The 22,837-nt window shown below is 39.0% G+C and overlaps 1 protein-coding gene across 1 annotated transcript in view; it reads left to right on the top strand.

The window, feature by feature from the left end:
- The window catches only part of CNTNAP5 (contactin associated protein family member 5), an 865,582-nt gene that overhangs the window by 676,713 nt on the left and 166,032 nt on the right, over positions 1-22,837 (top strand). Inside the window, exon 14 of the mRNA XM_017544214.2 lies at positions 7,774-7,930. Within this exon, the coding sequence (XP_017399703.1) occupies positions 7,774-7,930 (157 nt within the window). The remainder of the gene's footprint in view (positions 1-7,773; positions 7,931-22,837) is intronic.

Raw genomic sequence — 22,837 nt, 5'->3', positions numbered from 1 at the left:
TCTCTTGGCCTTATAACTTTGGCAGCCTCTTTCTCTAGATTCATTTCTTTAAGCCCCCAGTGCTTAATTACAAGCAATGAAATAAAGCATGTTTAGTATGTGCAGAAATCTCATTATTCCAAACAGTCACTTCCTAGAGATGACAGTGGTGAAAATCATATCTCCTTTTCTTTGTGATTCTTACCTGCACAAACTCTTTCTCCATGGTGCACTTTGTAAAAGTCCTCCTCAACACCAAGCCTCCAAGCCTCTGCTCAAATGCTACCATTTGCACAAAACTGTTCTCACAATTCCTGGTGGGAAGTCATAGTTTCTTACTCTGGGCTTTTCTTGAATTTTATTAACTGCTCTCTTTGGCAATGATCTCACTCTGACTTTCAGTACTCTTAGCTGTGTTCAGGGCCTCCTTCCCCTAAGTGTTACGAGCTGTTTTAGGGCAGCAAAAGTTCATGAAAGTTTTTATCACTGACCTATTACACCATGACCGTTCACAGCATACAGTTAACAAACCATTGAATATAATATATGCAATTCACATCATTATATTTAATTATATTATTTTATATATATCTAATTTATATATAAATCTGTAATTTTATACAATATAAAAATAACATTTAATTTACATATAATTAAATATATGTGTCTATACACACACACACACACACACACACACACACACACAACTTTCAACCTTGCATCATTCTATGGGCAGAGGCTGTGAGAAGCTGTAGGAGATCTGGTTTCATTAGGTCACAGTGAAGTGACCAGCTGTGGCAATAGTTCCTCCGAAGTTCTATGAAAAGTTTTTAACTGAATGCATGGGGAAGTGGCACTGAGACTTACAGAGATGAGGCAGGGCTATTACCATTACAGAAAACTGCCGTCTACATTGCTGGTACAGCCAAGCGTCGTGTTTGAAGGGACAAATGCATGGGACTCAGGGTACCCTGTCATTCATTGGGACTGGGTTGGGACAGGCTGCAAGTGAATCCACACACTAGGGGTGACTTCTGAGGTGACTGCTAAGGAGCCGGCTATCACTGCTTACATTTACAAGTGGAAACCTGGGCCAAAAGAGAGTTTATGCTTTCCTTTATTTTTCTAATTTATCTATATGTCTCTTTATTTATGTTTATAAGCACATTGCAAACATCTTGGAATTAGAGCCATTATTGATCTTTCTGTGTAAGTCTTTATAATCACTATAGAATTTATTTTCTGTGATTTATATCTAATTTATATTTTACCAGTTATTGTTGCAAAAATGCTATATCCTCAGTTATCAAAACTCGATGACATAAAACATGCCTTCCTTATCTCATGCTCACTCGTCTGTGCAACCACTGGGTAAGTCTGCTCCTGAGTTACATTCCTGGGCCATGGCTGGAGAGGTCATGACCTTCTGTGGCAATTTCCCAGGATCATGTCAAGGAAGCTCTAGAAGAGCAGGGGGAAACATGCATGCCTCTCGAGATCTACACTCAAACTGAACCATTGTCAATTCTGCATACATTCCATGGAGCCACAAAAGTTGCAAGACGAATCCTCACATCAAGTGGGGCAGGGGGGTTACTCTACCAATAAACGCACTGTCACATATATTTTTGCTCATCAGTGCAGCAATTTTCTTTTACTCCTACAACTTCGAACATCGTGTGAATAAAAGAAATGAGAGCTAAAAAGCTCCTTGTTGGTATACTGAGTTTACCAGAGTCTAGGCTATGAGAATGCATTACATCTAAGAAAAATGTGAAGGCAAACAACAACAATGGCAACAACAACAGCTCAACATAGCACTGTCTGTATACATCTATGGAACTTTCCAGCTCCATTCTGATAATGTCTGGAATTTTGCTTGGACTGTTCATAGCAGTGAGAAGAGGCCAGATTCTCTTGGCTGTAGCTTTAGCTATCACCAGGAAGCTGTTGTGTTTACTGTTTTCCAGTTGTCAAGACTTTAACAATTGCAACATTACACAGAGATCTCCAATTTGAATTATGTTCAGCATCTCCCGATGATTAAGCCATACAATTGTGCAACTAACATGTATACATTCTCCTCAGTGTCTTACATTATAAAAATCATTATTTGAACTAAGCATGTACAAATTAGATTTGTGTTTAGGTCTTCTATAAAACATACATATTTTCTCTCTCTTTGAACCATTTATCTGCATATAGCATATATATCCTAAAGTAACCTTAGGATCAGGATGGTGTGGTTACGCACTCATTAGCAAAATCCCTAGACTTGATCTGCTGGAATGATTTAGATTCAAATATATACTTTTCTGAAACAGTTCATAGGAGTCTATAAGGACTGAAATTTCTGAGTTCGCAAATGTTGTAATATTGCTTCCTGCGTTTACTTTCTCTGCCTCTTCTACCTCCTCTTTCTCCTTATTCTTTTCTTTTCTGACTTTCTCACATACATACACTCCCTCCCAAAACTCACATTCTCTTTATAAGACATCCCAGAATATGCAATTTTATTTTTTATTTCTGTCTTTTTGTGACTCAATTGAGATATTTTTTTTCCAAGTTTATGATGCACTGTCCTCTTTTGGATAATTAGAAAAATAGAAAACTGTGGCTGGCAATCTAAATTGGAGGTAAAACACACCTAGAAATTTCTGCAGTAAAGAAACAGTGCCGATATTTGGACTTTACATCTACACTGATTAAAAGAGTAAGAGGCCCCCTGTGCTGAAATGGCTGAGGGAAGTTCACTGGCTAGGAGTTTTATAGACAGATATAAAACAACATGCCCTTATGCAGTCTTCTCTGCCAAGTGGGTTACATAGCAGCTTTGCCAACTTTTCTCTTTTGTTTGTCAAATACTGTGCCTACTTTAAAACTGGGAAACAATTTAGGTCCATAAAAATATTTTGAGTAAAAACTCAGAAAGACACTGAACATTTGAAAAGAAGGCAGCTACAGGGCTTAAACTGAGCCTTTCAGTTTGCATGTTGTGGGCAACGAAGCAAAACAGTCATGGTTATCTCCTTGAAACTTGGGGTAGGGAGATCCTGACAAGGTTCTAGCACTCAGTGCTGACACTGCATTGTGCTATGGTATTATTATTGTGTGGGAGTGTGTAAGATCACCTTCTGTGATCACTTACTGTGTACACCCTAAAACAAATAATTTCTTAGGAGGATACACACACACACACACACACACACACGTAATTTGAGTTTTCTCATACCTTGTAAGTTGAGTTTTCCCATATCTTGTTTATATGCATGAGGTTACATGACAATAATATTTGCATAGAAGTAGTGTAAATTCATGCAACTCCTCAGTTGTCTTTTCTTATATTTTGCTTACAGAGGACCTTGCCAACTTTCCAAGAGCTTTGAGGCTGCTGCTGAGGCTTCCTGGAAGGGTAACAGCAGGTCCCAGTCCTCTTGCTTTCTTAGTCTTAGCTCTCTTGTGGAAGTCCTTGCAGTGTATGGCTGCTGGGCTGTGTATGAAACACACTGGCTTCCTAGCCAAAGAGCTAGCCTCCCAAATCCCCGGAGCCCCAGGCCCTAGAAGCACAGTACATAATGCAGACCTCTACTGTGGAGATATCTGTGTCACATGCAGGCAGCTGTGGGGTAAACAGAAATTTTCCCCATTTGCTTCTTGTCAAAGCAAAGCGCCTTCCTGGTTGTCAGGGCAAAATTGTGGAACCTCCCTAGCCCCTGCTCACCAGATTTCATAGAGTTATTTGTTCATCAGAGGCATCAGAATAGGTTTATATTTGGATTAACAACCCCATGAGGTAGAAGAAATTGAGATTTCAGAGATTTAAAATATAGATCCATTAAGAGATACTAAGTGTGTGCTTAGCTTTTGAATAACATTTCTGTGTTAGGGAAAATTGTGTTGTGAGACCTGCCTCCACAGTAAAGATGTCAGAATTCAAATCCCCAATCTCCCTTCCCACTGGGACTCAAGCATACAACTTGTGCTCTACCCATCAGTCCTACCTGTGAGATGCTCTGATGGGAAGAGAACCGCAGGAAGCAGACTCCATGTGAGCCTTCTTCTTGGCAGACACAGGGCCTGCAAAAACTTGTCTGTGGGGAGACAGGGGTTGCAGCACGAGACACTTGGAGGGAGGTGTTGGTGGTGCAGACAGCATGTCAACTGAGTCTGTCTGTAAGCCTTTGGCATTCAGCGGCAGCCAGCTGGGCAGGGTTTTATATTTATGATTCTGTGGCAGTCCAGCATCTTCCTAATAAATGCATTTTGGCTTGGAACAGGCAGAGTAAATTCTTACCTTCTAATCAAGAACCTGATCAATTAAATTTGATTTTATCTGTTTTCTGCTACCCATTTTCTTTTTCCTGTTAAACCTTCCTATTAGAACATTTGCAACATTATGCAAAGTGCAGTTTAAAAACCTGGCCACAGATTCTAAAAAAATGCCCTGATTGGGTCTTTATATTGTTTATTTCCTGTGTCTGCAATGAGCTTTTCTAGAAGGCCACAGGTGGCTTATTCGGCTTATTCATGGCCTATGAGTTTTGTTCAGGACATCTTTTCATCAAAGTCTTTCCTGATTCATATGGTTTAAAACTGTAACACACCACACTTCTCCATAGCACACTTGCTCTCCTTGGCCTGTTTCACATTCTCCATGTATGACATGGTTTGGCTGTGTCACACCCAAATCTCATCCTGAATTGTAGCTCCTATAATTCCCATATGTTGTGGGAGGGAGCTGGTGGGAGATAATTGAATCATGGGGGCAGTTTGCCCCGTACTGTTCTCATGGTAGGAAATACGTCTTACAAGATCTGATGGTTTTATAAGGGTTTCCCCTTTCACTTGGCACTCAATTTTCTGTTGTCCGCCACCATGTAAGACATGCCTTTTGCCTTCCACCATGATTGTGAGGCCTCCCCAGCCACATGGAACTGTGAGTCCATTAAACCTCTTTTCATTTATTAATTATCTAGTCTTAGGTATGTCTTTATCAGCAGCATGAAATGGACTAATACACCATACCTTTTATCCCTTTCTAAGTATTAAATTATTTAAATATTATTATTGTTGTTTCCTCCTAATTACAATGTAACCTAAGGGAGGGCATGTTTTGTTTTTTTCTTCATTTTGGTTTGTTTTCTCGTGTGATTTAATCCAAGTGCCTAGAACAATGTTTGAAATAGTATAAATTCTTAGTAAATGTTTGTTGAATGAGTGCGTATTTTTAAATAAAATATTTATAATCATGCTTTGTTCTTTCACTGTTGAAAGAGCCTCCTGTCAGGAAAGAATAAATTCAATTTCTTCAATGGCCAAAATTTGCAGCCTAGGATGTGGATTTTCTTCCTGACTACTTGGTTAGAGTCAGGACTTGAGGAGCATCAAGCCCCTGTTTGATCCTCAGTATCTTCATTTGCTGTAATATCTCCAGTACTGCACAAGGACCAAGACACAAAGATGGGACATCCGAGGGGAAAATTTAGCAGTAATCCTCTTGTTTTCATATATACATATATAATTTTTTGTTCTCTCCCTTTTTTCTTACTTGTTGAGAGTCAGTTGGTTAAAACATTGTTTTTAGCCTTTAAACATATCAACCTTTAAGCCAGACATTAAGAGGGAAGAGCTAAGAGGCCAAAGTGGTGCAAGATGTTGATGGATTCAAAACAGAAGAAAGAGTTGGGCTGCTAATGCAACTTCCAGGGAGTGAAAACACCATATAAGAATAGGTAAATCTACTAGAAGCAGCACATCCACAGAAGTTACACACAAATTGGCTGTTCAGAGCTTATACCATTAGTAACGATGCAACTGATATGCTTACAGCCTTTCAGGTAGCTCATAAACAAAGTAACTCTGGCTGACATGGGACTTGACTGTGTAGTCTGGATTCTAGATTCTGAGAGGACAGGCCTGGGCTGCTGGAAGGAGGGAGAAGTTGAGAGATTAATTTCCATTCGTGGGTCCAAGGCCAACACTGACAAATATATTCAGATACAAAATTTCACCCTCGTGCTGGCTGGACTAACGCTGCGACGATCCACCTAAACTTACTCCAGCCCTGAAAGTACTCCATGCCCCAAATAAGCCTGCCAGTCCTCTAGGCCATGCATTATTGGCTCATCCGAGCAGGGATTTAGAAAGAAAGCAATTTATGTGAAGTATTTTACAATGGTTTGTAGTTATTTGGAACTAAAGAAAATGAATTCTTACCGCTTATAACAAGTCTTTAAAAGAACACACTGGTTAACAGACATCTCTAACTAAATCTCTAGCTTTAAAGATGACAGGAAATGAACTTACTTTAGGCAGAGAGTGGAGTGCTACGTTGGGGTGACTGCAGTCCTTCAGGCCCTCTGCTTCATGGATCAGTACCCCTAAAATGCTGCTACTTTTCAAAGTATCTTCTGTGTGTTTTTCTCATGACCGTCAGATTATTGAAAATTCTAGGTTGCCTGGTTTCTTCCTACTTGCCTCAGTGAGTTTCATGGGGATGTTAGCCTGGAGGCAAGTAAGCAAAACTTGTTGCTATTTGTATATAGAGATTGTGACTTTTATGTTTGTACATAATAATATGCATGTAAGCTAGAATACTGATGAGGCAAAACTTCAACCTAGTGGCATCCTCAGACAATTGCTATTATTCTACGGTAAAATTGCAAATGTTATAAAGTGGCCCCTAATATGTATTCCTTTTATGTTTTAAGTAAGCACATGTTAAGCACCTGTGGTATATCAAACACAAATAAGACCATTACCAAAGGGAGCCCAGGCCTCTCATCCTTCGGCCTAATGATGTACAACACTTCCATCTCTACCTACCTTGTGTTGGTTGCAGTATCGCTTTCAGAATGATAATTCCAAGCGACTGAAATATTCTCAATCATAAAAAACCCAGCAGTTTTCACTAAACTACATTTCGTAAATAAAACAATTGACAAGGACAAGACTCAAAAAACGGCTTCCAATTAACTGTAAAGACTGGAAATCACAGGTTACGTACCAGCTTTATGTGAGGTAAATATGACCTTCACAAGGGTGTGGTCAGTCCACACATTATCAGCCTTTACAGTGCTTTTATTTGTTTTTCTCCCAAATCTTTGAGTTTTGAATTTATGACTTCTTTTTAAAAAATAAAATCAGAAGATATAGTAACTGCGGGGCTACTACTAATGAGAGAAATCAATGGGGGGCCGTCAGAACCAGCCCTCTTACACAGCCAGCTGCTTCTTCACTCCAGTGTCTAATCTCCTCATCATACACCCAGAACTGAGGGCAGAAGTCAGACTAATCTTGGTCCTGGTGTTCTCCTTTTTCTCTGGTAATTTTAAAAGAAAATTATTATTTTTTAAATTCATATATTAAACTATTTTGGTCTGAATACTTACCTAAGTTACAATTGTGATATAAGAAGTTAAGTTTCTGATGCTGCCTCTCAATATTGCCATTTATCAATATTTGACTTTATAAATATTTTGATAAAAATGTTGTTTGTATGTGTACATATATGCAGGCATAAGGAGGTATAAATGCAAATTTAATTATATAGAAAAAGAGAGAAAGAGAGACAGAGATGGAAAAAGAAGGAACAAAAGAGCAAGACAATGAAACAAAGGGATGAAGAAAGCAAGCAGAGGAAAGGGGGGATGTGAGGGAAGGAAGAAGAAAGGAAGGGAGAGAGATTATCTGTATACACCTATTCTCCAAGATACTTTCATCCCAGTTTCTGAACCAGCCCCTGTGTGACTTCAGGCTTGCGTCATCTGACAGATGAAATATCTTGTCTTCCAGATGGAACACCATTTACCTGGTGGATTGGGCGTTCCAATGAACGGCACCCTTACTGGGGAGGCTCTCCTCCTGGAGTCCAGCAGTGTGAATGTGGCCTGGACGAGAGCTGCGTGGACACTCGGCACTTTTGCAATTGCGATGCTGACAAGGATGAATGGTAACGAGAATCTCCATCTTTCTGCAATTATAGGGAAAGCACATTAATTGATACATAAAAGTTCCCCAAGACAGAAGAACGTGGATGAGAAATTCAATACAAACTGGAGCTCCTTACTGATTGTGACTTTTTTTCTTTAACTTTGAAAATGGCCAGTTCTAGTATTTTCAGTATTATAATTGATGTTTGGCACATAGAAGCATGTGGTCACACCATCAGCTTCTTATATTCAGCCTTCCATTTCAAACAAGGAATGGCACGTAATATTGAGCTTTCTGATTGAGTCAGGGTATTTAGGATATGCGGACTATAGGTTTTGAGGGGAGAGAGTGAGAGAGATGGGGATGTGGGGTTACATAGGCTGTTTCTTCATGCTCCCATTGATGTTTCAGTCACCAGCCTCCCCTTTTGCTAGCAATAAACACAAAGCAAAATAAATTTATACTTACTGAGCATCTATTAAATTTTATATAATTCTTTTACGTTTGCTTCATAATGTTGAATAATGTCTATCACAGAAAAGTTAAATAATTTTCCCAGTGTCAAACATGTCTGTCTAGTGATAGATACAGAATTTGAAATCAGCTGTTTCTGCAGCCAGAGGTTCGCTTAGTCTTCTACACCAACTTCTATAAAATGGATTTAGTGTGAATCTTCCATACCCATTACATTTACCCTTCTTTTGTGCTCCAGGGTAACAGCTAGGTTTTTTACTGCATTGATTATGAAAATATGTATGGAACATTTCCAAACATACTTTTGTTTTGATTGAATTTAAGGCATTCTTTGGTTTTGGCTTAGCAATTTTGCTTGCTTCATCAAATGCTGCTCAATTTTAATTAAAAATTTGTATGTTAAGCTGGTCTCAATCCCCAAATTTCACCTTAGTATTTTTATTTCACTTCTCAAAATGCTAACAGCAAGGACTGAGTCACATAAAATACAAGGTTAAGTCAAAATCTCAGTTCAGGAAGGAAAGCACCAGCCATTTGCCTTCATTGGGTCCCAGGAGATGTGAATTATCACTTCACAACACCCTAGCGCTCCCTGGACACCATGGCAGGTTACCTTAGTGCCTTCTCCTAAACTTAAGCAGGCTGAAGTCATATGGTAATGAATTTTGCCTCCCCATGTAGGTAAAATTAGATATAGTTAACCACAGGTAGAATGGATTTCTGCATTCTTTGAGCTCCCACTTTGCCCTGCAGTGAGTTCTATGTCATTATTATGGATGCCTGCAAATCAACTATGATTTGTATCCTGGGTGAAGGCCATGTCGCTTTAAACATTATGTCTCTCAAGATCTACAGAAGACATTCAGTGGTAATTAGTTGAACAGATTAATTTAGACAATGTTTAAAGAAGAAAATTATCGCAAGATGGCAACTATGAGCTTGGGAGATGTGTTGAAGTGTTGGATGGTTGTGTTGACATAAAGCATATTCAAAATCTCTGTTCCCAGTCACTTGGCTTGACTCATTCCTTTGATTTATAAGTTTACTCTGACAGTGCATGATATTAGACACTATATATATAATCAAAGAAGCAGATATAGGAGCTAGAAGAGGAGGGAGTGCTTCCCCTAGTTACCCTTGACTGACTCCTTTTTTGTTTTTCTTTCTTTTTTTTGAGACAGAGTCTTGCTGTTGCCCAGGCTGGAGCGCAGTGATGCGATCTTGGCTCACTGCAACCTCCACCTCCCAGGTTCCAGTGATTCTCCTGCCTCAGCCTCCTGAGTAGCTGGGATTGCAGGTGCCTGCCTCCACACCTGGTTGATTTTTGTATTTTTAGTAGAGATAGGGTTTCACCGTGTTGGTCAGGCTGGTCTCAAGCTCCTGATCTTGTGATCCCCCACCTTGGCCTCCCAAAGTGTTGAGATCACAGGCATGAGCCACCACGCCCAGCCGACTCTGACTCTGTTCTTAGCTGCATTCTTGATCTTTGCTGTTGCTTTCCCTTTACCCCTTTCTTTCTAGAACATCTGCCTCAGTGTCTTCTCTTCCTAGGGAACAACTGATCTTGGCTTAATTTACTGCACACCGAGGGGCAGGGAGGATCATGCCCTTATATCCCTTAATTGGGCTGAAGTGCTATGCATCTCCTTTTCTGGAACTTTCCACTGATCTCTTCCACTCAGCTTCAAGCATCTCCCTCCTTTGACCTGTTCGCTGTTTCAATAACCTCTGAACCCCTCATCTGATGACTTCACTGTATCATCTAGAGTGAGATCGGAGGGGTTCTTCATAATGTCTTTTCTCTCACCTTGATTACTCCACAAGCTGTACACATTTCATGCTGCTTTCCATTTCCTTTAGAGCCAGGGAAAAATTTTCATCCAATGTCACTTTCTGTGGCAAGTGACCTCTATCAGGGCATCAGAAATTATTATTAGATAAGGTCCTATTCAACAACCAGCCTATCAAAGCTCAAGAGAAAAGGACTGAAATTTCCCTTGTAAGATGCCTGCCTCACTCCTGAATGTTCCAGAGTAGCATGTTGACTATCTTGGGACAAAGTCTATGTCTGAACAGATCAGTAAGTTTCTCTGTCATTCTCCAGAAGGAACAGAGACTTAGATTCTGATTCAACATTTCTGAGTTTCATTCCTTGCCTTAGTGTAAGTAATAGCCTGTGATAAAGAGATTTTATAAATAATTCATCACAGAAGCATCTGTATGTATTACTTCATCAGACATCTACTGATTTACCGCTTACTTACTGAGTGCCTACTCTGTGCCTGACAGGCGGTCTGCTGTGCAGAGAAAGTCAAGGGCATTATAGTCCCTGCCCTTGAGGAACCCTCAGAACAGAGGAAAAGAAAGGGCTAGTTAGTTATTAGGTGGGTGCACCAACCTAATAGGAATACATGGGTCAGTGTGATAAATTTGGTGACAGAAATAAGCACATATGTGCCTGGACCTGGGGTGTAAATGAGCTGGGAAATTTAGATTGTGAAGAGAAGCAGCAGTTAAGTTTCGAAAGAGCAAAATAAGCTAGTTAAAGAAATAAACAAACTGGCGTACTACAGTTGGGGGTGGGGGTAGGAGAAACATCTGTGTGCAAGGGGAGATGTAAAACAACATAAAAATCACCACTCTTAAACCACAAATATATTGGTGTGTTTGTTGCACAGTGGTCATGTGAGAAATGTATAGAAGATGAAGGCAGGGAGGGAGGTCAAATCCAGATTATGAAGTTCCTTGCATGGAACTAACAGTGAGCTAGCTCTGCCTGTAGAAGAATTGTGGGCATACAATAAGCATTCACAAAAGAGACCAGGCATATCTTTGTGAAAATGCACTCATTATTTATCTATCAAACTCTAGTATTTACTGCAGAAAGAAAAAATACACAAGCTAACACATTTGTGAAATTATCACGTTCAACATACTTGTCATTTCTTTCTTGACCAACACATGGTCAAACTGACTTTCCACACATTTCAAATTTTTGTTTTAGACCACTATGCCCCTTTTTATATCCGTGCCAGTCTGCATGCCTCTTAGAAACTTTGAATATTCTTGCCTTGTAAAATTCCCTCAAGTTTTTGCTCTTGTGAAATTAATCAGAAAACTGACTTGGCCTGATATAGCACCCAGTGCATAGCAGTTTAATATGTTACAATTCATAGATAGTATTGTCACTTAAATGTTACCTATCATATCCTGAATTGTTCTTAGTATTTTACATACTATATCTCATGATAACATCTTAACAACTCTTTTGGTTGGTTTTATTATTTCTTTTTCCCAGAAAAAGAAACTGAGGCTCAGAGATGATAAATGGCTTTGTTAAGGTCACTTGACTAAGGCGCGGAGTAGAAATTTTAGCTGAATCCGAAAATGCTCTTGTGATTATTTCAAAGGAGCTGCTAACATTGGGGTTTTGAATAATGGCCAGCCAGTGAGGATGCTAGAGGGAGCTCTCCTAGAATCTCTCAAATCACATCATGGCATTATGCATTTCTTTTTGCTAACCAGGGTGTTTAGGGAAACTGGGGCATCTTTAAAGCCTCTGGTGATTAATAGTTTTTTGCTGTGTTTTCTTATTTTTCTGAGTAAGGGTCTCACTTTGTTGCCCAGGCTGGTCTTGAACTCCTGAGTTCAAGCAATCCTCCCATCTCAGCCTCCTAAAGCATGGAGACTTTAGGTGTATTCAACCATGGCCGTCTTGTTCTATTTTAATAAACCTCTGTAACTGAATAACATGTATTTCAGTGAGACCCAAGTAAATAAGGATAATGAGTGTATGTCGTAGGTGGGGAGTGAAAGTGAGGCAGCTCGAAAGATGGAGGTGGGTGGGGAGAAAAGAAAAAGTCGTTTAGTGAACCTCTAAAGCACATTTCCTTCTTAGAGTAAAAGAAAGTTTCAACTATACATCTGAATTAGCTGATTTCCTCGTGGTTTCTATCCCAACCAGACCGCTAAATCGTAATGAAAAAGAAAGAATGAAGGAACATGTAAAGAATAATAATTTCACCGATTAATTGCTGTTTGCAAACGAACTTATCTTCAACGTCATCATACAGTCTAGATGGTTTCTGAATCAGCTACTTGAGAGCGCTGGATTGTTGAGAGTAAGAAAGGAAACTCTGGTGACAGCTCCAGGTTGCAGACCTTGGAGACAGCACAGGAGAGTGTCGGGCTGTGTGGGCGTTGGAAAAACAGTCACCCAGCAAGAGGGGTCAAAGGCTGGTGGAGCAGCATGTTGGAGAATGCAGGGAGAATGTGCAATGCCCCTTCTGACGACCCATGGCCCAAATGAAGAGTCCTCTTTTCCAAACAGCCAGGTTGCACCAAAATGAAGCTCTTTTATTTAGCAGTAGAACATTCTTTTATTCATTTTAGAAGAAAGTGCAGAAGTTTTTATTTGATTTTTAGTAACTCTGTTCTTTGCCTCTTGCCTTTATTGTACCCTTGCATAAAGTGTTATGGCAAAAATAGTAAGAGAAAATGATGTAAGCTTTAAAAAATTCTGGTCATTTCATATTCCTAAACAGGGAATCTATTATTCTTTCCCTTAAATAATACAATATTTTTATGGGATTTTTTTTTAGCATGTATAATCCTGGAGCTTTAACCTACTATTATTACCCTTTGGTTCTACTTTTCTGTCACAGAGAAATTAGTTAATAAATGTTGCTAAATTCATGAATCAACGATGGGGAATGATTTCTGTTAGACATATTTTTATCAATGTATTTTTAAATAAGTCAGGCCATAGCCACAATAGGATTAGCTGAAATGTACTTCTTTGTTTGCTACTACTCTTGTTTCAGAATCACACAAGAAATAGTTACCAAATTTTAACCTAAATGCCTTTTGCTACAGACTGATTTTCTTCTGGCTGTCAAGAGTGGTTATTTGTCTTCCTATGCCTGGATTATTTCACTTAACATCGTATCTTCAAGGTTTGTTCATGTTATCGAAAAGGACAGGATTTTCTTACTTTGGCAAGCTTGAATAGTAGTTCATTGGTTATATTCGCATTTTCTTTATTCAGTTATTCATTGATGGACGCTGAGGTTGTTTCCATGTGAGGGGATAGATAGATAGCTTGATTTAGCCATTCCGTGATTTATATATATGTCAACACATCATGTTTATACCCTATAAATGTATACAATTTTTGTTGTTCAATTAAAAAAAAATTACTGATGCTGGAGAGGATGTGGAGAAAAAGGAACACTTTTACACTGTTGGTGGGAGTGTAAATTAGTTCAACCATTATGGAGCAGCATGTTGGGAGTGTAAATTAGTTCAACCATTATGAGAGCATAATTATGGAGCAGCATGTTGGTGGGAGTATAAATTAGTTCAACCCTTATGGAGCAGCATGTGACAGTTCCTCAAGGATCTAGAAATGGAAATTCCATTTGACCCAGCAATCCCATTACTGAGTACAGTATATACCCAAAGAATTACAAATTGTTCTATTATAAAGACACATGCACGTGTATATTTGTTGAGGCACTGTTTACAATAGCAAAGGCCTGGAACCAACCTAAATGCCCATCAATGATAGACTGGACAAAGAAAATGTGGCACATATGCACCATGGAATACTATGCAGCTATAAAAAATGACAAGTTCATGTCCTTTGTAGAGACATGGATGAATCTAGAAACCATCATTCTCAGCAAATGACACAAGAACAGAAAATCAAACACCGCATGTTTTTACTCATAGGTGGGTGATGAACAATGTGAACACTCTCATTCTCAGCATTGAACATCAATTGCTCAGAACATCATTCTTAACAAATGACACAAGAACAGAAAATCAAACACCGCATGTTTTTACTCATAGGCAGGTGATGAACAGTGTGAACACTTGGGCAAAGGGAAGGGAACAACACTCACTGGGCAGGCGAGGGGGTGGAGGGGAGGAGAGGGGAGGGACAACAGGGGGCGGGGAGGATTGGGATGGCTAACACCAGGAAAATGCCTGGTGTAGATGTAGGCGATGTGGGGATGGAGACACCAAACCACCATGCCATGTATGTACCCATGAAACAATCCTGCAGGATGCAAGATGTGCACACGTACCACAGAGCCCAAAGTACAATAAAAATACATATATTTTTTAGAAAAGTAGTTACAAGTGAACATTCTGTTCCAAAAGTTATCTTTGCATACATTTGTCTTCAAAATAAGCTTTTGTTTTTGTGAATGCAAGTCTAATCCAGGCCCCAGGACATTGCCTTACCCAAGGGCCCTGCAATCCCTTCCCACGAAACATATAATGAGAAGACACTGGATACATCAGAGTGGTGCAGAATTTTGCTGATTCCTCACCTGCATCGCTTTTTGATTCTTCAGAACTCTTCCAATTTTCTCAAAACTTTCACCTCTGAGATTCCCAGGCTCCATGCAGTTAGGGTGTCTCATACCAGCTAGCATCCTGAGAAGGGACCCCAATCCTGAATCCTGAGAGAAATGAAAAGTTCGCCTCAGAGCACACTAAGGTTCCATTCCTTAGTTTCAAAAGAATAATAAATTGGGCAATCTCAACTGGTTGAATTTTATTACTCACGAATCTGTTTATGAGCTACTCTACTGCTTATTGAGTTTTGAAAGTTCCTGCTCTCTAGGCAGACAGGAATTAAGAGGGGTTTATGTGGGTTTTTGCTCACTCAGTCCCTGAATCCCACAAGCATCTTGGAAACTAATCAGGGCCAGACTCTTGTGTTGGAGAGGGGTGTCCTTGTCACAAGGTGAGTCCTCCATGGGTTAACTGCTGACTGAGAGGATGCATGAATGAAGAGATGGGGCATTTTCTCTCTCCTCATCTGCTCTTGCTGGCCAAATATGCCCTCTACTTGCAAGTTATTTTTTGCTGTCTTAGTCATTAAATGTTCTCTTAAAGCATACATTTTGGAGTAACTTGATACTGGCTTGTTTATGCTAATGTTCCCATGACTGGGTTTCAATGTTTTTACATGTTTTTGAGAATGGATTTCACTCTGTCAGCTGGGATGGAGTGCAGTGGTGTGATCTCAGCTCAGTGCAGCCTCGAACTCCTGACCTCAAGCAATCCTCACACTTCGAACTCACAAAGTTATGGGATTACAGGCATGAACAATTCTGCCCAGCCTATATATTTTTTTTAGACAGAATGTTTCATGGTGTATCTTAGTGTGAAGAATAAAAAGGCATTGTCCAATTAAGACATAAAGGAAAAAATATGAAAATAGAGAAAAAGAACTTGTAATGAGAGGTTGAAAAATTCAAAACCAAAATATCATTATTTTGTAGAAATCTAAATGAGGCAAATAGTTGATATTTTGTCCAGGGTAGCATTCAAGAGGGTTTCTTTTTTTTTCTTTTTCTTTCTTTTTATTTAATGATGCCACCATCCTACCACCTTTTGGGGAAAAATATCTAATATGAACGATTTATCATCGATGGGTTCTGGAAAACAATATATAGCTATGAAATACACTTCTTTTTATCTTGTGGAAAACGAAATGTAGGCTGAGGTTTCTATTACATCAGTTACCTGTCTAGCCTTACAAATATACTATCACCAAATTGTCTGTTAAGTCTCATTATTTGAGCAATTGCAAAATTGTATCAGAAATAAAACTCAAAGTCATTATAGAGATTATGATTTTGCGTTTATATGAAATGATCCTCTCCCTGAGGAGACGGCTTCACTACAGGGATATTTAGAACTCTCCAGTCAGAACATAGACACATAGGTAGACATTCCTTACAACTTCTTGATCAGAATTTGCTGGAACTCTTAGCCAGGTATGTCTGAAGGGGACAGTTGTGACAGAATGGGAAGTTGGTGACAATGTTTCCCTGCCCCTTTCATTCTCTGTGTCTGTGTCATTTCTACTCTGCCTGGGGCAGCTTTCGTGGTCGATGGCAATGCTCTCTGTGAACTACAAATAAATCCCAATGTCTGCATTTTTTTAAAAGCGTAGTGTCTTCATCATGTAGCAGCACAAGAAATAATTCTACCTCCTTTGTACATCTGTCTTATAGGTATTTTGTGAAAATGTCATGAGCTAATTCATGTAATACACTTAGAATACACACAATTGTAGTTATTTTTGCTGGTATTATTTTCAATTCTGGATATAAAAATGTAATGAATCTTTCAGTAATATTTTATTATGTAATGGAAAGAACAAATTCTGGATTTGTCACTTATTAACTAGAGAGACTAAATCATTAGCCTCTCTGAGCTTTGGGTTTCTAATTTAGTTTTTAACAGTGAGAGAATACCTATCTCTGGGAAGTATTGGCCGAGTTAACAATAGTTTGTGCATCTAGCAGATGTGGCATGGATTCAGAGCTCAAAGATTTATAAACCATCTTTTTATTATTATTTTCTCCATTTTGTCAGATCTTAAATAAACCAAAAAAGACAACGTTGATTTATACAAGTTAAATGATGTCTAAGAAAAGTATGTATGCATGTATTGCAAATCAAAGCCACAATGAGATACCATCTTATACCAGTCAGAATGGCTATTATTAAAAAGCCAAAAAAAAACAACTGATGCTGGCAATTTGTGGAAAAAAAGGAGCATGTTTACACCATTGTTGGGAGTGTAAATTTAGTTCAATAATTTTTGAAGACAATGTCGCAATTCCTCAAAGACTTAGAGGCAGAACTACCATTTGACCCAGCAATCCCATTACTGGATATATACCTAAAAGAGTATAAATCATTCTGTGAAAAGATACATGCACACGTCTGTTTATTGCAGTGCTATTTTCAATAGCAAAGACATGAAATCAACCCAAATGCCCATCAATCATAGACTAGATAAAGAAAATGTGGCACATATATACCACAGAATACTATGCAGTCATAAAAAAGAATGAGATCATGTGCTTTGCAGGGACATGGATGGAGCTGGAAGCCATTATTCTCAGTAAACTAACACAGGGGGAGAAAACCAAATACTGCATCTTCTCACTCATGAGTGGGAGCTGACTGATGAGAACACATGGATACATTGGGTGGGAAACAACACACACTGGGGCATGTGAGAGGATGGGGAGTGGGAGGAGAGAGAGCATCAGGAAGAATAGCTAATGAATGCTTGGCTTAATAAATAAGTGATGGGGAGATCTGTGCAGTAAATCACCATGGCATATGTTTGCCTATGTAACAAACTTGCACAACCTGCGCATGTACCCCTGAAAAAAAAAATTGAAAAAAAAAAAAAAAAAAAAAAAAAAGAAAGAAACTGAAGGGAAAAACAGGAAAGTATATATGCATAGATGTAACAAACAGAAGCATAGCGAAGTAATAGCATGCCTGCACAAAGTTCAGTCCACCACCAAACTTCGAGTAGAGGAAGGAAATAGCACTGAGATTCCTCTCTCCAAAACAGGGCTGCTCTCTGAAAGTTTATTCATAAAATTCACCACGTAATTGATGGATCCGCCTTGAGTATAAAGAAGCCAAGAGATTGCTTGTGAGTGTCTAACAGAAGAGTCCACGGACTCCCAGAAATCTGGTCAAGGTGACCCATGTGTAATCTCAGAGAATGCAGGGCTGGAAAATGATTGTAAATTAGTAAACTGAAACCTAATCCATTGATCTGTGTCTTGTGCATAGAAAGCCTTTGTGCACAGAATGGGGATGGTCAACCTGAGACCTACTGAGGACAGTGTGAGGACTTGGGGCCTGGCGCTGTGATTCCAGCACAGTCCAGAGGAGGCACAGACTAATGTGAGAAACACCAGCTTCCACTCCTGAGAGAGTTGCTGGTGGCAGGTGGGAGACCCGTGTTGGAGCACAGGAGACATTGGTGGTTATAGGTAAATCATTTGGCATCTAAATCTGTCCAAATTCTGGCTTTTCCATTTGCAAATGATGCATCTTGAGAAGGTTTGTCATCTTCCTGAATCTCAGTTTCTGCTCCTATACAATGCAGGTAATTGTTACAAAATTTTCCAAGTGTTAGTCTCAGTATTAAATGAGGTCATGTGTGAAACTCTACTTGAATCCTCCTGTGACCAGGGAAAGTCTTCAGGGATATAAGTTTCTCAGCTGAGTCCCCAAACCACCAGTACATTCTAAAGCAGCAAACTCAAACTCTAGCAGTGTCTCTAATTTAAGAATTTTTTTAAGAAAGAGTTTATCTTTGTAAAAGGCAATAGTGGTTTAAAATTGCATTTTATTGTCCACTTTATAAATATTTTTGGTGTTTGGACTTATCTGTAAGAGCTAGAGACCTCTTGAAAGGTTTTAAGAAATAAAGTATGAATTATGGTACACATGATGTAAACATGTTTACTGGAGTAATAAGAATGACAGGAATAAAGAGAGTGGATAGATTACAAGCAGGGATCAAGTTTATGTCACCATCCTCAACGTCTAGGCAGAGACATGAGATCTCAAAATAAAACAGAGTCCAGGAACATGAGGGTAAGGCAGTTGAATGGAGAGACATGAAGATGATGGAACTGGTGGAAGTTGTTAATTAAGAGCAAGGGAGGAAGTAAGAAAGAGGAGAGAAATGAAGACTCATATGCTTATGACCTCAGCAACTGGGTGTACAGGACAAGTCATTCACAGAGGTGAGTAACACAGACAGGTGAGAAAACTGACCCCTGTGTAAATGACTAGTGAAGGAGGTTGAGCATCTTGGTTTCAGGTGCCTGATGACATCCAAGGGAAGGATTCAGTAGACAGTTAAATGAATATATATTCATGGAGGAATGCATGTGTGTGTATAACAGCAAAGAAGACAAAGGTAAAATGTAAAATGCTTTAACAAAATGAAGGATGTTAGGGGCTGACACATTCCATGGAAAGTAGCAATTTAATAAGGGAAGTCTCAGTGGACTGAAACGGGAAAAGGCCAATTGTCATAGGTTGTGAAGTACAGGGTGCAGAGGAAGATGAGATGAGAGAATGAAGGCAATTGTGTGAAGAAAATTTGACCCTGAAGAGAAGAGAAGAAAGGGAAGTAACTAGATTGAGAGACAAGGTTGAGGATGACTACAGCATGCAAGCAGACAAAGAGGGAGAAGTCGATGATACAACATAAAGAGAGAGCTTAACTGAAGAAGGAAGTGCCCTGAGAAATCAGAAGATGAGATTCAGGATAAAAAACCGTCCATGGCTAAGAGGAGGATTGCTCCAGCCAAGAGAAAGCAAATCACCTGGGTTCAGATGGTCTGACTTTGCAGATACCCTTGCTTCATTGCTGACTAATGCCGAGCTTCTTCTCTATGAAACATTTACCCATTTTCCAACAAGGGAAAACAAGAATTACACACACAGGCCAATGTATAAATAAAGGTCACAAAATATTGCATACAAATAATTGAAATTAGAATTGAGAAGGAAAAGAGAATATAGAATATTTGGCAACATTTTTGAGAGGAAACTCGAGTTGAGTCTTGAGAAATTTGGAGAGTTGGAGAAGACAAACAATTGATTTGTTCCAGAGAAAGAGAGATGTATGTTTTAGAATCATCCAGATCTAAGTGGTGTTGAATCACAAGTATGTTGTGTAATCTAATACTTTTGACTTTTAATCTAATTGCTTCCTGAATAAGGCTGATGGCAATCTAGAAAGTACACACATACACACACACACACACACACACACACACCTGAAATCATGTGTGTGTGTGAGTGTGTGTGTGTGCATATATATATGTGTGTGTGTGAGTGTGCGTGTGTGCATATATATATGTGTGTGTGTGTGAGAGTGTGTGTATGTGCATATATATATATATGCACATACACACACACACACACATATATACTGTATGTATATATATGTATATATATGTGCATATATACGTGTATATATATATATGCACACATAAAATGGCATCATTCATTGTTTCTTTCTTTATATTCAGGGCATGCTCTTCAAATTATGCCTCCTAGAATCTTCATCTCTGGTAGTATCTTTTAAATCAATTTTACAACTATAATGTCTTGAGGGCCATTTTCATTTCTTAACAGTAAAGTACCTGTTTGTGAAAAGTCCTTTGGTTTCAGGTTTCTAGGGCATTTATAGAAAAAAAATAGTTTCCGAACATTTTAAATGCATACTTAATTTGCCCTCTCCCCTAGTTTCTTATTCTAGGAAATAAAAACAAGATTCCAGATGTGGTTCCGTCTGTGTGGAGCACAGGGGAATGGATATTATCCTGGGGTAGACTATATATTTAACCAGTCAACTGTTGGCAGCCAAATGACCCTTAAGCTCATTTAAACCTTCTTGTTACCTAATCTCCTTGGTCTCTTTTTTTTTTTTTTTTTTTAATATGGAAGTGTTGAGAAAGAAAGTAAAAGAGAAATAATTCTTCCTTAAACAAAGGTAAGATGAATTATCAGCAAGCAGCAGTGCAGACTTGAAGAGTGGCTTGCAGGCATCTTACTGGTCATTCCTCCTTTCCAGCCACAAGAAATGAAGAACATCATGTGTGCCCCACTCAAGGGAAGGGGTTGTGGAGTCTCTTGAAGTTGATCCACTCAGATTCACACATGGCCTTCAACGGGAGCTGAGGTCTTGAATTCTTCCTAAACTTTTATATTTGTCTACCATATATAATATTCTATTTGCTGGCCGGGCGCGGTGGCTCAAGCCTGTAATCCCAGCACTTTGGGAGGCCGAGGCGGGTGGATCACAAGGTCAAGAGATCGAGACCATCCTGGTCAACATGGTGAAACCCCGTCTCTACTAAAGCTACAAAAAATTAGCTGGGCATGGTGGTGCGTGCCTGTAATCCCAGCTACTCAGGAGGCTGAGGCAGGAGAATTGCCTGAACCCAGGAGGCGGAGGTTGCGGTGAGCCGAGATCGCGCCATTGCACTCCAGCCTGGGTAACAAGAGCGAAACTCCGTCTCAAAAAAAAAAAAAAAAAAAAAAAAAAAAAAAAAAAAAAAAAAAAAAAAAAAAAAAAAAAAAAATTCTATTTGCTACTTCTGAGTGACTAAAAGAGGAAAGGACACAAAAGAGGGAAATAAACCTCACTATATTTCTTATAGTTAAATCACCCAAAGTATGTACGGAAAGAAGCTTACCAAGCAGCAGTGAGCCAAAACTGGTTGGTGAAAATGAATGTCAGTCTGTGACATTTCATCAGACTTGATACAATGATGCCCCACCAGCACTCTGCCACTCTAAACTGGGTGAAATACCAAGATTCATATGCTTAAAGAAGACCACATAGACTAATTCTGTGCCATACCCTTGCTCTTGAGAATATTTAAGTTTCTTCTTGCCACATGTGTTTTACTATTTTTTAGGTCATACTAAAGTGTTTTTTAAGGATCACATGCCTATCTTATGCGTCCTTGTAGGCTCCATAAACGAGAGTGTCTGGCGGCTCTGCTCATGCATTCCAGCTGTGGGGTGCTGTTTCTTGTTCTCCTTTTATATATTCTTTATGTGTCATGTTTTTAGTTCAAACTTTAATGAGAATTTTCAAAACTATATATTGAGTCTCTACTATCTACAAGTTGGTGTGTTAACTATTTTGTATACATAACTCACTTTGATTCATACAATATCAAATTATTATTATTATTGTTATAACTATTTAAAACATAAGAAAACTGAGGCCTAGAGTGACCTCAATGCCGTTATACTACTAGGGTATTGAGGTACATGGATTCAACTCGTGTCATCTGGTCCCAGTGACAGGCTGGAGTCCTACACACAACACAGTCATCTCTTAACTGTACTTAGGAAGCACCTTGCGTTTTGTTCCAAAGGAAGTGAAAGTCTGCAAAGTCCTTACCCTTGGCATGAAGACAGCAAATCTATAACTGTCAGCTCCTTGCTTATCAACAGGTACCACCATCATTTGCATCATTTTATTGTGACTAAAACCCACCACGACCATCACCATCAATTGTCCTACCCATTGCTTTGAAATGTTGGAATCATAACTGTCACCCACAAATTTAATTCAATCCAATCATATCACTAATGGACCTTAAAAGCAAGAATAAGTATGCAAATTCCCCTTGATGGCTCCATTGCCTATAGGCTCAATGCATCCCTCACATGGGGTGGATTGGTCCAGACAGTGTAGGTTCCCACTATAATTTTTTAAAGAAATTTAATTCATTGCCAATATTTAAAAACTGAAAACTTTTTCATTAATAATCTAGTCTGGCTCTTTGGTCTTGTATTAAAGAATGGCACAATTTCCTGTTGTTAATTAATACTACAGCACTGCTTTAGTTGAGACACCTACTTTATGCTTATCTCTCTTTCCCCCGACACTGAGATTGTGTGTCAGTTTCCATTTATTACTAATACAAAGCTGGATTCACACACTTTTTGACTTGCTTGGCCCCTGTAGGCATTTACATTTGTATCTGTTTCTGTTACATGAAACAGCTTTAGAGAGTAATTTACTTTAAGTTTTCAGGTAAAAAGTATTCTTAGTAATGTGCCTTGC

Source organism: Cebus imitator, unplaced genomic scaffold (assembly GCF_001604975.1).
Source record: "Cebus imitator isolate Cc_AM_T3 unplaced genomic scaffold, Cebus_imitator-1.0 Scaffold167, whole genome shotgun sequence".
Taxonomy (NCBI): Eukaryota; Metazoa; Chordata; class Mammalia; order Primates; family Cebidae; genus Cebus; species Cebus imitator.
This window is presented reverse-complemented; position numbering and strand designations above follow the sequence as displayed.